At 38.5% G+C, this 14,773-nt stretch overlaps 1 protein-coding gene across 9 annotated transcripts in view; it reads right to left on the bottom strand.

The window, feature by feature from the left end:
• The window catches only part of LOC101741810 (tensin-1), a 124,890-nt gene that overhangs the window by 2,922 nt on the left and 107,195 nt on the right, over nucleotides 1-14,773 (bottom strand). For all 9 annotated transcript variants that reach the window (XM_012691080.4, XM_012691082.4, XM_012691081.4 and 6 more), the window contains 9 exons: nucleotides 11,946-12,543; nucleotides 7,203-7,496; nucleotides 6,605-6,730; nucleotides 6,406-6,532; nucleotides 5,649-5,773; nucleotides 3,826-3,998; nucleotides 2,736-2,985; nucleotides 1,996-2,152; nucleotides 1,143-1,315 (listed from right to left, as the gene is read on the bottom strand). In XM_012691080.4, the coding sequence (XP_012546534.2) occupies nucleotides 1,143-1,315; nucleotides 1,996-2,152; nucleotides 2,736-2,985; nucleotides 3,826-3,998; nucleotides 5,649-5,773; nucleotides 6,406-6,532; nucleotides 6,605-6,730; nucleotides 7,203-7,496; nucleotides 11,946-12,543 (2,023 nt within the window). The remainder of the gene's footprint in view (nucleotides 1-1,142; nucleotides 1,316-1,995; nucleotides 2,153-2,735; nucleotides 2,986-3,825; nucleotides 3,999-5,648; nucleotides 5,774-6,405; nucleotides 6,533-6,604; nucleotides 6,731-7,202; nucleotides 7,497-11,945; nucleotides 12,544-14,773) is intronic.

The raw sequence follows: 14,773 nt of genomic DNA, 5'->3' as shown, positions 1-14,773 counted from the left end.
CTTTTTTACTTATATACAAAATTTCCATGCTTCTTGTGCGAGTGGGACAGTAGAGCACGAGACAAGCACTACGTTCAAAAATGATGGAATCCTCGTAAAAATCTCAAACTAGGAACAAAAAACGTTATACGAAAAATATAATTAGTCCTGAAAAAAATTTACTACCTCCGCTTCATATCAAACTCGGTATGATGAAAGAGTTCGTTAAAGCATTGGATAAAAACAATGCTAGTTTTGAATACCTGTGTAAAAAAATTCCAAGATTATCTGATGCAAAAATTAAAGAAGCAGTGTTTGATGGACCGCAATTCAGATCTTTGATGGCTGATGAAAAATTTGATGCCACAATGAATAACACTGAATCAGATGCTTGGCTGGCGTTCAAAGATGTTGTCAACAATTTTCTAGGAAATAATAAACATCCCGACTATAAAAATAAGGTTGCAAACTTATTGGATAAGTATCAAAAATTGGGGTGTAATATGAGCATAAAACTCCACTTTTTAGATTCACATGTGGAATTTTTTCCTGATAATCTTGGTGATTACAGTGAAGAGCAGGGAGAAAGGTTTCATCAGGACATAAAAACTATGGAGACAAGGTACCAAGGTCGATGGAATGTGAATGTGGATGGTGTCACTCTAAATAGTCCTGCAGCATTGTTTAGACTCAACGTTTTCTTTGTAAATGTTCAAATATATTTTTTGTAGTATGATTATTGATTTTTTGGTGAAATTTTGAAAAAAAATGCTATTTCCTTCTTTTAAAAAATTCTGATGTGATAGGGCAAATATGTAGGTGTTTTTGTGTTTAAAATAGTATAAATTGGTGATATTTGTGGCTCAAATACAAACAACTTTCAAAAAATTTTCATTTGTCGGCCGGTGATCTGTCTTTTAAAGTAAGATAAAATTATGTATTAATTTTGTTAATAGTAGTCAAAACATAGGTAAACAAAAAAAAAAAAACAAACTAAACTACGCTCTTTTGACAGTACTTACGAGAAAAATACTGGTGATACCAAATGATTCCGCATATTAAATCAATTTCAAATATTTTTGGAAATTGTACACTTTTAATGCGAAAAGACGAAACGAGACCGAATCTTGGTTTTAGTTAATGAGAGTATTATAAAGTCTTACTTTTCGGTTTGCGTAGCGTTGTCTACGTGTGTGTACCGGCGCTCGTCGGGATCGAGTCCTGCATACGAGACGGCGGCGGCGGGGTAGTGGCGCCGGAAGAACAGTTTGCGCGCCGAGTCCGTAAGCGTGATGCCGCCGCCGAACACCTTCAAGTGGACCACGTGACCTGCGCTCTGAAACATCACACACTCGTAAAACTCAACAACACTACAAAAATAAATAATTTTATTGTTTTTTCTCCTACCGACGCCGAAAGCTCGGTTTTCGTCCCGCTGTACAGGGAAGAAAGTGTAACTTTTCCGTCCCTGGGTACTGACAAGTGCGCATGCGCATTAGTGTCTACGTCTGCTCTCACGCACTTACTATATTCTATTGTTACATGCTTCAAACAATATGTCGGATATCCATGTCCTAATTGTTCAATTTAAACATATTAAATTATATTATTGTATTTCATATATTTGTGGGAGCATTTTAAAATAAAACTCTGTCTAAATAACTAATCTAAAACTTAAAGTTTCCCTATTAAATTTAGAATTAAAAACGAAACTTCAAAGAGTTTGATAAACAATAGCGTTTTCTATAACAAATCTTTTTTAAATATATCGAATGGAAGGGATAATTTTAAAAACGTACATGACATATACAAAGTCCTTTTGTCTGTAACTAGTTTTACCCAGAAAAAAAAAGTTTTCTTGTAATTTTGTAACTTGAAGTACCTACATAATCTTAAATTGTGGGTGCAAATTTATAATTTTGTTCATATCCTAACCCCTTAATTTCATTTTGGTTACTGAAAGCAGATAGTTTAACAGTTTCATTTCGGAAACGTTGTGCCAAATGGAAGACATACCTTCCTCTGCAGTACATTTCCGACGGCTCTCTTGACGGCCGCCGGTCCCGTTAGAGCCTCTGTGTTCTCGGAGCCTAGTAGCAGCACGTGGCACGCGGCGCCGGTCGCCAGTAGGGCGCGTGCTGCCGCGTTGGGGGTGCCGTCTGACCATGGATCCCTGGTGCAACAGTATCGTTCGTGTATTACACAACTTCAATGGTTTAATTGAAATTTTATGTCCCACGATCTCACGGCCTGATCACGCAGTTAACGCTGAGTGTATGCGTAAAAAAGTATTTCGCGGTATAAAAGCCATATTATACTCATACAGATAAACTCGTCTCGATTGAACGTAGCTGGGCTCATGGCGAAAAGAAATTTTGTGTCTGTGTGTGTGTGAGAATCTAGGTTTAGTTACTGAATCTTCTGTTGTTTTCAGCCCACATAATATCTCGCAGGATCTTCTCAGTGGGTCGCGTTTCCGATCCGATAGTAGATTCTGCGAAGAACTGCTTTTGCTAGGGCCAGTGTTAGCAACACTCCGGTTTGAGCCCCGAGAGCTCACCTACACGTTAGGGTGAAGCTGAAATAGCCTCTCAAGCCTATCAGCATAGGTAGGAACAAACAAATTGTTGTTTCAGGAATTTACCGATTACTATGATTATCGTTGAAGATTGTTAGAAGTGAGATAGGATAGAAGGCCAATACCAATGGACAGCATTAGATGTCGGTTGCAATGCTAGAAAAAGAGATAAAGCTACCTATCGGGCAAGCGCAGTGGCACGGGCAGCGCGAGCGGTGTGACAGAGTGCTGGTACACGAGTGCCGAGAGCGAGCTGAAGACTGGCTCGTCGGGCGATCCGCGCAGGCGCACCCCGCGCGGAGCCGTCTCCACTAGGAAGTGACGCACGCCGCCCCCCGCGCGCACCGCCACTCCAAACGCGCCCGGGAACGAGTTCGAGTCCCGCACGATGAAAGAACCCTCCTCTAGCTGCTGGAGCGCTGCCACCGCTGGATAACCCAAACAATATCTACATATTAATACGTGAAGCAAAAAATTTGTACGCCTTTTTATGAAAATGTGTTTATTGTTATTGTTTAAAGCCTGTGGTCAAATTGAGAATAGATTAATATTGTTTTCTTTTTTATTGCCTTTGTAGGCAGACGAGCATACGGCCCAACTGATGGTAAGTGGTGGTTTGTCTTGGCGAAATCTGTGATTATAGAAGTATAATAATAGTCTTTGACAATAGAACCGGAATAAAGTTCAAATTTATAATTTCAATTAATTATTGTCGCATTTCGAATACTGGGGGACCACTAGTAATTTTAATTATTCGATGTTAACTGCATGAGATTAACTTTTGAACACACCATATTAAATATATATATATTTTTATTACTTTAATCGGCAAACCATCAAATCAAGCGCTTGGTATTAAGTCATTCTCGAATCATATAGATATCACAGAAACTTCTTCCAAATGTCTCAACGCCGGCGGCGGCATTCACGAGTTCATTCACCCGTCTATGTAACAAGCAATTGTTTCTGACGCTAGTCCACAGACACAGCTCACTGAGTTTCTCGGCGGATCTTCTTAGTGGGTCGCGATTCCGTTTCAGTGGTAGATTCAGTGAACCACTACTCTTGTTAGGGCAGATTTTAGCAAGGTCTCCCAGGCTGAGACCCGTGTGCTCGCATACATCATACGTCATATGGCGGTCAAGCCATAATAACTTCTCAAGGTTACTGGCAGTAAGTTTAAAAAAAGAATACTGATCGCATTATTTTTTCTATAATTATTTTCAAAGATCGATCCGTAACATAGTATAGGAGCGAGCGATGCTCACCATCGTCCCTGGAGATGTTGGGTTTGTACCAGTAGTGGCTGGTGTCCCTCGCGAACCGCACGCGGTCCGGCGCCACGTGGTGCGGCTCGCTCACGCTGGAGCGGCGCGAGTGCGACCCCACGCTGCCGTTGTACGTGCGGTATTCGGACTCCGGACTGCCTTCCCGCTCTTTCCTAATAAAACATACAAACATTCATATTTTACTAGTGGTACAGTAGTCTAAATTCGACTACTAGTGGTCCCCCAGTAGTCGAAATTCGACTATATAATCAATTGAAATTACAAGTTTAAACATGAGATAAATAACATAAAAGAGATTTTTTTCCTACCTATGCTAATAGGCTCGAGAGGCTAATTCAGCTTCACCTAACTTGTAGGTGAGCTCACAGGGCTCAAACCGGAGTGTTGCTAACACTGGCTCTAGCAAGAGCAGTGCTTCGCAGAATCTACCACCGGCTCGGAAACGCGACCCACTGAGAAGATCCGGCGAGAAACTCAGTGGGCTGTGTCTATGGGTTAATTCACTCGTCGAGCCCTTCGTCGTAAGCAACAGGTTCGACTAGGACGGTGATTGCAAGCGACGGGTTCGACGAGGACGGTATTAAAGAGACAAAAAATATTAATCTATTCTCAATTTTACCACAGATTTTAACAATAAACAAAAGAGTATATGTATATCAGTGTTTGTGTGTGTCAAATACATGGTAGTGTGTGTAATGATTTTTTTATTGATTTTATATATTTTATATCCATAATTTAAAAAAAATATTAGCATTCTGAACTCCTTCTCTTCTCTCCTCCGCCTGCGCAATTATCGTAAAAAGCGGTACAAAGTTTTTACTTCACGTATTAATATATAGATTTCTAAATTATATTGTGATGAAACCTTGCCACGCTCTCGCTACAGAGATTCTTGCATAATATTCAAATACACTAATTTATTAAAATGTCGACAACAGCAGCTGTACAAAGTTTCCATGCAATAAATATTGTTAGTCAACTTAATCGTTGTTAATCCAATGGGTTTTAGGTATTTTGGAATTTGGCCAGTTTGGGCGCTCTGATAAAAATTTATTGTTGAGTATTATTTAATCGAACCATAAGGAATTAATTACTCTATCTTGCAACAAATATAGATTCATTACCATTTCTTACTATAATTGGATAAATGACTATCTAACGCATAAAAAATTGTTTCATTAAAGTCTGTTTTCTACGTAATTAAAAATTAGTAGTGTATTTTTTGGTCTATCCAAGACCTCTGACTTCAAACATTGATCAGAAGAGCGACAGATTTACGATATTAACCTTCTCTAACTACTTTCTATTACTAATTTCTTCTGATTCCTATGCACTTGTAACATTTTCACAACATGTCACTTCATCTTTCCCCGAGTCCCTTCTGTCTAATACCAACTCAAGCCCAACCAATCCGAAGGAAGGTCAATTATCTAGGGAACAGCCGTTCGAGATAAGCGTATGAGGACATGAGGACACGTATATGAGGACAAGAAGAAGATGTAGTCGAAAATGTAATGTACTGTAATTTTACTGGTGGTAGGACCTCTTGTGATTCCACACGGGTAGGTAACACCACCCTGCCCATTTCTGCCGTGAAGCAGTAATGCGTTTAGCTTTGAAGGGAGGGGCAGCCGTTGTAACTAACTATACTGAGACCTTAGGACTTATATCTCAAGGTAGGTGGCGCATTTACGTTGTAGATGTCTATGGGCTCCAGTAACCACTTAACACCAGGTGGACTGTGAGCTCGTCCACCCATCTAAGCAATAAAAAAATAATAAAAATGTAAGTTGCACGTGTACCTGGCGACAGTGGGCGAGCGTGGTGGTCGCGCGCTCAGTGAAGGCGTAGGCGTGGGCGGGTAGGGGGTGCGCGGGTGTGTCGGGAACGCGGGGGTGCCGGCGCGGGAACTGCTCTCTCTGCGCTCCTGGAACACACAAACCAGACGTATTAATCGTCCACTCGATCTTCTCTTCCACAGAAAAGACAAACATTTTAACCGGCCTATATGGTTAAATGAGAAGGGAACAACTGATCTGGTATTCCGGAAAATGGAACGCTCTGGTTTCCGGAGCCTATAGACATCTATAACGTAAATGCCACCACGAGTTCTAAGGTGAGACCTTAGAACTTATATCTCAAGGTGGGTGGCGCATTTACCTCGTAGATGTTTATGGGCTCCAGTAACCACTTAATACCAGGCGGGCTGTGAGCTCGTCAACCCATCTAAAAAAAAGGTCTCAGTATAGTTACAACGGCTGCCCCACCCTTCAAACCGAAACGCATTACTGCTTCACGGCAAAGACAGGCAGGGTGGTGGTACCTACCCGTGCGGACTCACAAGAGGTCCTATCACCAGTAAATAGATACCAGAGCTTTTAACTTTTTTAACGACCACTCAAAGTAAATCTTTGTGCGGTCATATTTATCGGCTTCTGTTGCTAGTTCACACCTGGGGTTAGGCATGAACTCGTCTGTCCATTAACGAAGGATAAAATATGATGGATTACCGCGCGCTTAATATTATTGCTTTATTAAGTGTAGTTGTTGTTAACTTACAATAGTATCGGTATTAGAGTGCTCCGCAAGTGACAATAGACCGGGCGCGGTGGTGTTCGTCGGTGTTGTGGAAGAACTCCATTCGCGCATTGTCATCTTTTCATACATGAACTTTCTAGATGAGGTCCTGCCGGGAAAAATTAACGTCTATACAGATTGAACTCAAACACAGAGTATCAGGGCATTAATTTGTATTCACCTGTCGGGAGCCTGTGGGCTGATGCTGTCCGTTCTGTGAGGTGTGCGCGTATTCACGTGTAAGGGAACACTGAAGTCGTCATCGTCGTCAGCGAAGGCCGTCGTGTCGCTCGTGTATCCATCGACCCTACAGTTATAGTTATCTATATATTAATACGTGAAGCAAAAACTTTGTATCCTTTTTACGAAAATTGCGCGGCCGGAGGAGTATGAAATTTTCCACAATTATTGAGAATATACAATGCATAAAAGATACATTAAATCAATAAAGAAAACATTACACACACTACCATGTATTTGACACACACACACACACGCATGCATAATATTTATTGTCAAACTTTCGTTATTCTTTAAAGTCTGTGGTCAAATTGACAATAGATTAATATTGTGTGTCTTTATTAATATTTGTCTAAAGTGTAGTCTTGGTGAAATCTCGAAGTATAATAAATAGTCTTTGACAATAGAATCATATTAATGTACAAACTTATAATTTCAATTAATTATAGTCGATTTTCGACTACCAAGGGACCACTAGTTAATGTTAAAACGTAAGGAGATATTAACAAATTAATTGAAGAAATGCGAAGAAGCTATACCGATGACTAGCTGATCGCCGCACATGCCGGGAAGTCGCAGTATCCCACTCGAGCGGTAGTCGAGCGACTCTTTCCCTTGCCTCTTTCTTTTCTCGAAGCCTTTGCTGTTGTCGTTGTAGCCACGTGAGTCCGGAGTTCGGTTCTACGCTTCCTTCGGATCTGCGCGGCTCCCGAGCTCGTGTACTCTCGTGCCATCCAATAGTACTGTTCGAACGCCGCGTTCCATTTTCCGGTATAGCTTTTCTTGCGTTAGCTGGCGTTCGTTCTGTCCACTCCGCCTCACCGTTCAACCATCTATTGAATAATAGGAATAATAAAATTAACAGTTCGTTTGTTTTTTTTAAGATCGCGTTCAATTCTGTGCGTAGGAGATGCGTGTTTTGAAGACTGCCTGTTATGGCAATGTCAACGATATAGTCATAAATAATGCACGACCGTAAATATTATCTAGCCGGTGTGGAATTTATGTTAATTACTAGTAGTCTTCCGTTGAAATCAGAATGTATTATGTACATTTTGTGTTTAATAACATCGATTACATTAAATTCTAATGATACTATAACTTGTGAAGCGTTTTTATTTTAAATTTTTTAGGAAATTATTGAACTTATTTGTAAAGCAAAGAATCGTTAAGAGGGCGAACAAAGCTGCTTCTGTTAGAAAGTAAGTCAAACATATGCGGTTAGGGACAGCAAGAGGCGTCACTGAGACGTGGCCCGGTCGAGAGTCACCGTTTATGGCCACATTTATCTCGAAATAGTAACTTGTTTGGGTCATGGCGGCGACGCAATCACACGCCATCGCTCCAAATCAATCCCCAGAAGTACTGGTTAGTGTCGCCTTCAAATGTCAGCGATAAACGTTACTACATATTATGTTTATACAAAGGTACAGAATATGATCCTTATAAGGAAGTGTATGCCAATACTGATAGACTTTCTAATATGGAGAATGTCTGTAAGCTATCTGTATATTTAGACCTTTAATAGTCTTGAGTCTGATTTGTGCACGACCTTGCATGAAAAAATCATGTTTTTATGCTTAGCATGAACGATGTCATAGACGGACTTTTTGGCATTATGTGTGAGTAAAAGCGCAAAGGACATGGGCCATTTTCGGCCCAGCTACTCGTGCTCTCAAGGACACGAATGAAATATCTATAGAAATAAACATTTCATTTTTACATACTTATTATATTTAAGGGTATTTTAATGGTGGGATAATTAAAATCATAAATAAAAATAAATTAGCATGACTAAGCTACATTGATAATATTGAAGGAGTTGCCATAGGTAAAATATATTTATATTTTAAACAATTAACATTAAATCTTCTTAAAAAAGACATTATATTGCAAAAAACTAGCATATTTAATTAATGGATTTTAAAACTAATATAAAACAAAAATCTATTTTTATGCTTTTAAATCCGTAGAATAAATCATTACATTGATCAATAATTATTGATCTTAAGCAAAAAAAAACTACGCTTGTTTAATGTTTTTTGACGTTTTACATTTGATCAGTCGTTTTCGCACACGTGCGCATTGTGGATATTATTAAGTGTTTCGTTGCGATATACCTTTTATATTTTGTTGTGCATAAAATTAAGTCTTGGCGTTCATTGAATTAGGTCTGTGTTATAAAGTATAGTAATATAAAAAATATTTAAGCTGATGATGATGTCAAAGTGTAAGTGTGTTGACAGCAAATCATATGATATAGGTAACCTAAAAATCTTATCTTATTTTTTAAATATCTCTGTATCCCCATGAACAATATTGATTTTAATTTGTTTATAATAAAAGGGATATATTTTCTGTTATTTAAACTTAATTTCATTACTGTCCTTGAACTTCGTTTAGTGGGCCGTGCAATGTATGGAGAGTGGCCCATGTCCTTTGCCTATAAATTTTTGCAGGTGTCGTTTTATTATCATAATATATTGTCCTTGATCGTGCAAAACGTTTATGAATACGTCCGAAGTACGTATTACGTTAGAAAATAAAAAGAATCAAAATATTGATGATTAAAAAAATACAAAATACACGTTTAAATGTTAAGGAGGGCTTAGAGAACTCCAACTTCTCTGCAGTAATAAAAAAAATACAATTTAAATATACATATATATATATATAGTTAATATTTGTGTTTTTAATTCATTAAAAATTCTCAAAATGAAAACGGTCTCATTTGTGGTATGAAATTAAATACGATCAGTTTAGCATTCATGAGCACTTTGGAATTTCTCCTCGCTGAGCCTTTGCTCGCCCACCTGTCCTGGTGAAACTGGAAAGGCCTCCGGGCCACCAGTAATTTCTCAATAATAAAAAAAAATACTTTGCAAACTGCTAATAACTATTTTGAATGCTACATACAGGCAGTTGTACTATCAGAAGGAGATAACAACAGACAGATAAACCATGTGCGTTAGTTAATTTAGCGGAACGACCGGATAGGTTAGGTTTGTTTTGCTTGCACACTACTATACCAAAGATCTCATGTTCGTATGTAGAACGGTATGTCTAAACATTACGAGTGACGCCGATGTATTTTATGTTATTGACAGCTTTAAGCCTCTGACAGATACCAAAGTGACTAGCTTTTCATTTAAGTGCTTCAATTACAATGCATCAAACTTGATTGACTGACACACGTATATTGATAACATTCCATTTATCTGTCGATCAACAGAGCGAGATCAGCCACATAAACGGCGACATGTGGTATTGTTTACATTATGAATGAATCACCGTCTTTATATCATTATATGTTAAGTTTTCAAAAAAAAAAAAAAACCAAATCCTACTCAACATCTGGAGTCGAAAACGATACATACTCGATTGGAATTTAAATAAGAGCGACCTTCGTTAGTATAATATATTATCTTATTAAAAATACGATTCTGAACGTTATCGTTGGAATTCGACGACTGTTCACATTATTACTTTTTTTTATTTTTTTTTTATTGCTAAGATGGGTGGACGAGCTCACAGCCCACCTGGTGTTAAGTGGTTACTGGAGCCCATAAACATCTACAACGTAAATGCGCCACCCACCTTGAGATACAAGTTCTAAAGTTTCAGTATAGTTACACCGGCTGCCCCACCCTTTAAACCGAAACGCATTACTGCTTCACGACAGAAATAGGCAGGGCGGTGGTACCTATCCGCGCGGACTCACAAGTGGTCCTACCACTAGTAATTACGCAAATTATAATTTTCTGCAAAGGAAGAGCGTTGTGCTTTATTTACGATTATAGTCACAACATACTGATCATGGTCTTGTTTGTGTAAGCCCTCTTACATATAATGATAATCTTTTGTTCTTTCATACTCTTTTTATAGTTTGTACAAGGTCATCAACAGAGGTCGCGATATCTGAGTAACTAGATACATCAATAGAGGTTCGAATGTGTTACAGATAGTATGAGGTGTATGATAATCATTAAAGTTGTTATGAAGAAATGGTATTGGTTATAGGTTTTGGTTGAATATTGGTAATGGTATTGGTACAGATTGTTGGTGATTTTGTGGTTCATCACGAAATTCTTTAGTTGAATTAATTTTTTTATTTAAAATATCAATTATTTTGAATGACCACAAATGAAACTCAATTATTGAATGCCTTTGTTTAAGATCATAAAAATTAATTGGTATTCAGTGGTTTTTTTGTATAAGTCATTGAAATGTCGTAACCTTTTTTGTGTTAAAATTGTTTACAATTTATTCAATTAGTTACACCCACGAGATTCTTTGCTCCCACGTTAAACGACATAGAGATCAATTAAACAATAAAGCACAGTAAACGGTCATTTGTCCAATTATTAATGTTTTTTTTACTTCTTCATAAATATCATATACAAAGTAACTACTGTTATTTCTAGGCATATAAACATCATTGTTGCATCTACATACATGCGTTCTATTATATTCATATACACATACATATATCTAACTTTTAAAAAAAGTTTGGATTAAAAAATATTGTTTTTTTTGTAGATATTATTCGCGTTCACATTTAATAATACATATTTGGAAGCACGTTCGTAAAGCAAAGATAAACTAAACTAAAGATGATAATGAACAGTCTACAGGTGAATTCGCGTGCATTTGTTTTTGGTTCGTATTTATGCTATCGGAACTGAAATAGATTTTGCTAAAACTTCGCAAAGTTCGAGAAGTTGTTTGTTGACGTATGTAAACAAGTATGTACCTACATTTGTGGGCGGCGCGAGGTCTCGCCTACAGGAAGTACATAATATCGATAATATTGAAATAAGTCTAAGTTGATATCAAACTGTTTTCTAAATAGTCTTGTATCTTTTGATTTTGCTTAGCAAACACGGAAATTGCAATATATAAAATTATTTCACTCAAATCTAGACTATAAATTAGATTCTAATAAGAACAATAAGTAGGTCAGAATAATCACGATTTAGAGCCCTTAAAACATATCTTACGAGCCCAGTCTGTATGGGTCCATTAGGAGTAATTTAAATATTCTGTTAGGTTTGTTGGAGCTACATGATCAGCACATCATACATTTACCGTGTTTGATAGTGATACTACAATTAAAAGTGAGTTTAAAAATTCAGTTCCGAAAACTCCGTTCCAGATTCCAATAAAAGTGTTTTAATGAATATCTAAGATATTTTATTTATGTGATTAATGTACGATGGTTTAAAAAAAAAAAACACGTGATTGACTTATAGTTATCACAATGAACAACATTAATTACTCACCTGCCGTTCCGAGCGGGAGAGGAGGGCGGCGGTAAGGTCGCGGTGGTTGTAGTAGTGATGACATCCTCGTGCGTGAACTTTCGAAGCGTCAGCGGAGACAGAGGAGCTCTCGGCGATGGCTCCGGAGTGACGGTACGTTCGTCGTCATCATCCTCGATGGGCTGATAATTAGTATCAGATCCTAGGGCTCGCCTCACCAGGTCGGGGCTGGCGAGACGGTTGGAGGCACGCAGCATGCCAGGACGAAGGCCGGGCGCTCCGTAGGTGAAGGGCGCGGAGTCTGCGCGCGCGTGGTACGGTATGTCGGTCGGGCGGTCGGAGTGCGAGTGCGGTAGGTCCGGCAGCGCGCTCACCGTGCGCAGCATGTCGCCGAGCAGCGCGTCCAGCTCGTCGGGTGGGCTGGGCGCCGCACGCCGCCCCGCCGACGAAATGCCCGAGTCCATGGACGCGCTCAACGGGGGGGACGGACCGCCGCCTCCCCCTCGCACCACTCGCGCGTATATGGACCCGTCCAAAGGACCGAACGTGTGTGCGCCCTCTGCGCTTTCTCCCGCCTCGCCGCCAGATCCTGATCCCTCGGCGCTGCCGTTGTTCTCACCTATATCAAAGTTCCAAATTATAAAGATACGTACTCAAACTTTCACGATTGACTTCCACAGTGAAGGAACAGCATCGTGTAATAAAAATGAAACCGGCAAAATTATAATTTGCGTAATTACTGGTGGTAGGACCTTTTGTGAGTCCGCACGGGTAGGTACCACCACCCTGCCTATTTCTGCCGTGAAGCAGTAATGCGTTTCGGTTTGAAGGGTGGGGCAGCCATTGTAACTATACTTGAGACACCTTAGAACTTATATCTCAAGGTGGGTGGCGCATTTACGTTGTGGATATCTATGGGCTCCAGTAACCACTTAACACCAGGTGGGCTGTGAGCTCGTCCACTCATCTAAGCAATAAAAAAAAGAAAAAAACTTTCAACACAACTCGAATACTGATTGAACCAATAAAGCACTAAAGTACAGTGTACAGCGACAGTGATTTAATTAAAAACAAATGTGATGTTAAATTGAATTCGATCCGCTCTAATAACCCGCAGGAGCTTCGACGTTACGGTGATGGAACGTGAAATATATATTATGTAGTACAAAACGTATAATATGTTCGTTTATAATCTATATATTAATACGTGAAACAAAAACTTTGTACCCATTTTTTACGAAAATTGCCCGGACGGAAGAGTATGAAATTTCCCACATTTATAGAGAATATAGAGAAGAAGTGCAGGATGCTAATAATTTTTTTTTTATTATGCATAAAAACACATTAAATCAATAAAAAAAGCATTACACACACTACCGTGTATTTGACACAACACATACATAAAAATATACTCTTTGTTTACTGTCAATTGGGAAACTTTTGTTATTGCTTAAAGTCTGTGGTCCAATTGAGAATAGATTAATATTGTTTGTCTTTAATATTACTATCTATAGTGCAGTTTTGACGAATACTGTGATTATGTTATCGAATTATAATAGTGTTTAACAATAGAACCATAATAATGTTTAAACTTATAATTTCAATTAATTATAGTCGAATTTTGACTACTGCGGGGCCACTAGTACTTTTAAAATCAGTTTGAAGTTTTAAAATGAACAAATGTTACACAAATGCGTTCATTTTGTAAGTGAATGACTATATGATTATTTGAATTAGAACACTATGAAACCGCATATTGATGAAACATGTACACATATGTTGTGTTTGTACTGTTTATACAGCTAATGCAGTTACGTTGGGATCTAGGTTGTCTGGGTGCATCCTAAAAAGGCATAGTTTCCCTTCCCGTTATCTGTCACGAAGTGAATACCGTAATCTGATGGAATATCTCAGTTATCTTGGTTATAGGTTTTGATTCTTAACAAACATTGACCAATAAAAACACCATTCTACAATACTATGTTAAAAGAGGCCGTCAACGCAAAAGTGACTTAACCCACAATTTTTCATATTCGTGCTTATATATTGCAATTTATTTAAAACGTAGGTAATAAATGTTGATGCAAAAGCGGCCTATCTCTAGCATCACCCATAGATAACAGATGACTTTTTAATCATTATTTTTGCGCGTATTATTTTGGCCTACGAAGCAGTGTAAAGGTAAATTCAGACCTCATTATCTCCACATTATGGTAGGCTTAGGCCACCTTTGCGCTGACAGCCTCAAATGTTAACTTGTATTCCCAAACGTTAATGAAAATTACTAACAATCCAAACGATTTTTATCAAAGTTAAATTTGTTAAAAATACAATTTGTTACATCATTCCATGAATGTTTGGCGCTGATGAAATTACAGCGTTCGACTTTCATAGGCGATCGCATCGGGAACGCATGCGATGTTGTCAATAACGCAATTAGTGTAAAGATATCAACGTCAGCGACTGTTTGTCGTACAGTAAGGGACGTGTGGTTATTTTTGTGATGTCAACGAAAATAACGTCGGCCGAGGGACTATAGTGTTACGAAACGTGCAGGTGTCGGCGGCCGCGGCAGGAAGAGGATGTGCGCCCCAGCGTCCCGCATCAATCCAACACATCACACCGCACAAATTTCAACATAAACAATAACATTGTTAACTGTTGTTTTTCTATTCAACATTATTTGAGGTTTCTCTCCAATTATTGCACATTTAAATGCATTCCAGCTGATATGTCAAATTAAAATGAGCGCGTAAACTCAGAATTTTGATAGTACATAATTATAATGGAATTTATAGAACCGTATGTTTCAAATTTTTTAATAAGCCATAGGGATCAAATCATTAAGT

The sequence above is a fragment of the Bombyx mori genome, chromosome 4, assembly GCF_030269925.1.
Source record: "Bombyx mori chromosome 4, ASM3026992v2".
NCBI lineage: Eukaryota > Metazoa > Arthropoda > Insecta > Lepidoptera > Bombycidae > Bombyx > Bombyx mori.
The sequence above is the reverse complement of the archived record's forward strand: the minus strand, read 5'-3'. Positions and strand labels throughout refer to the sequence as shown.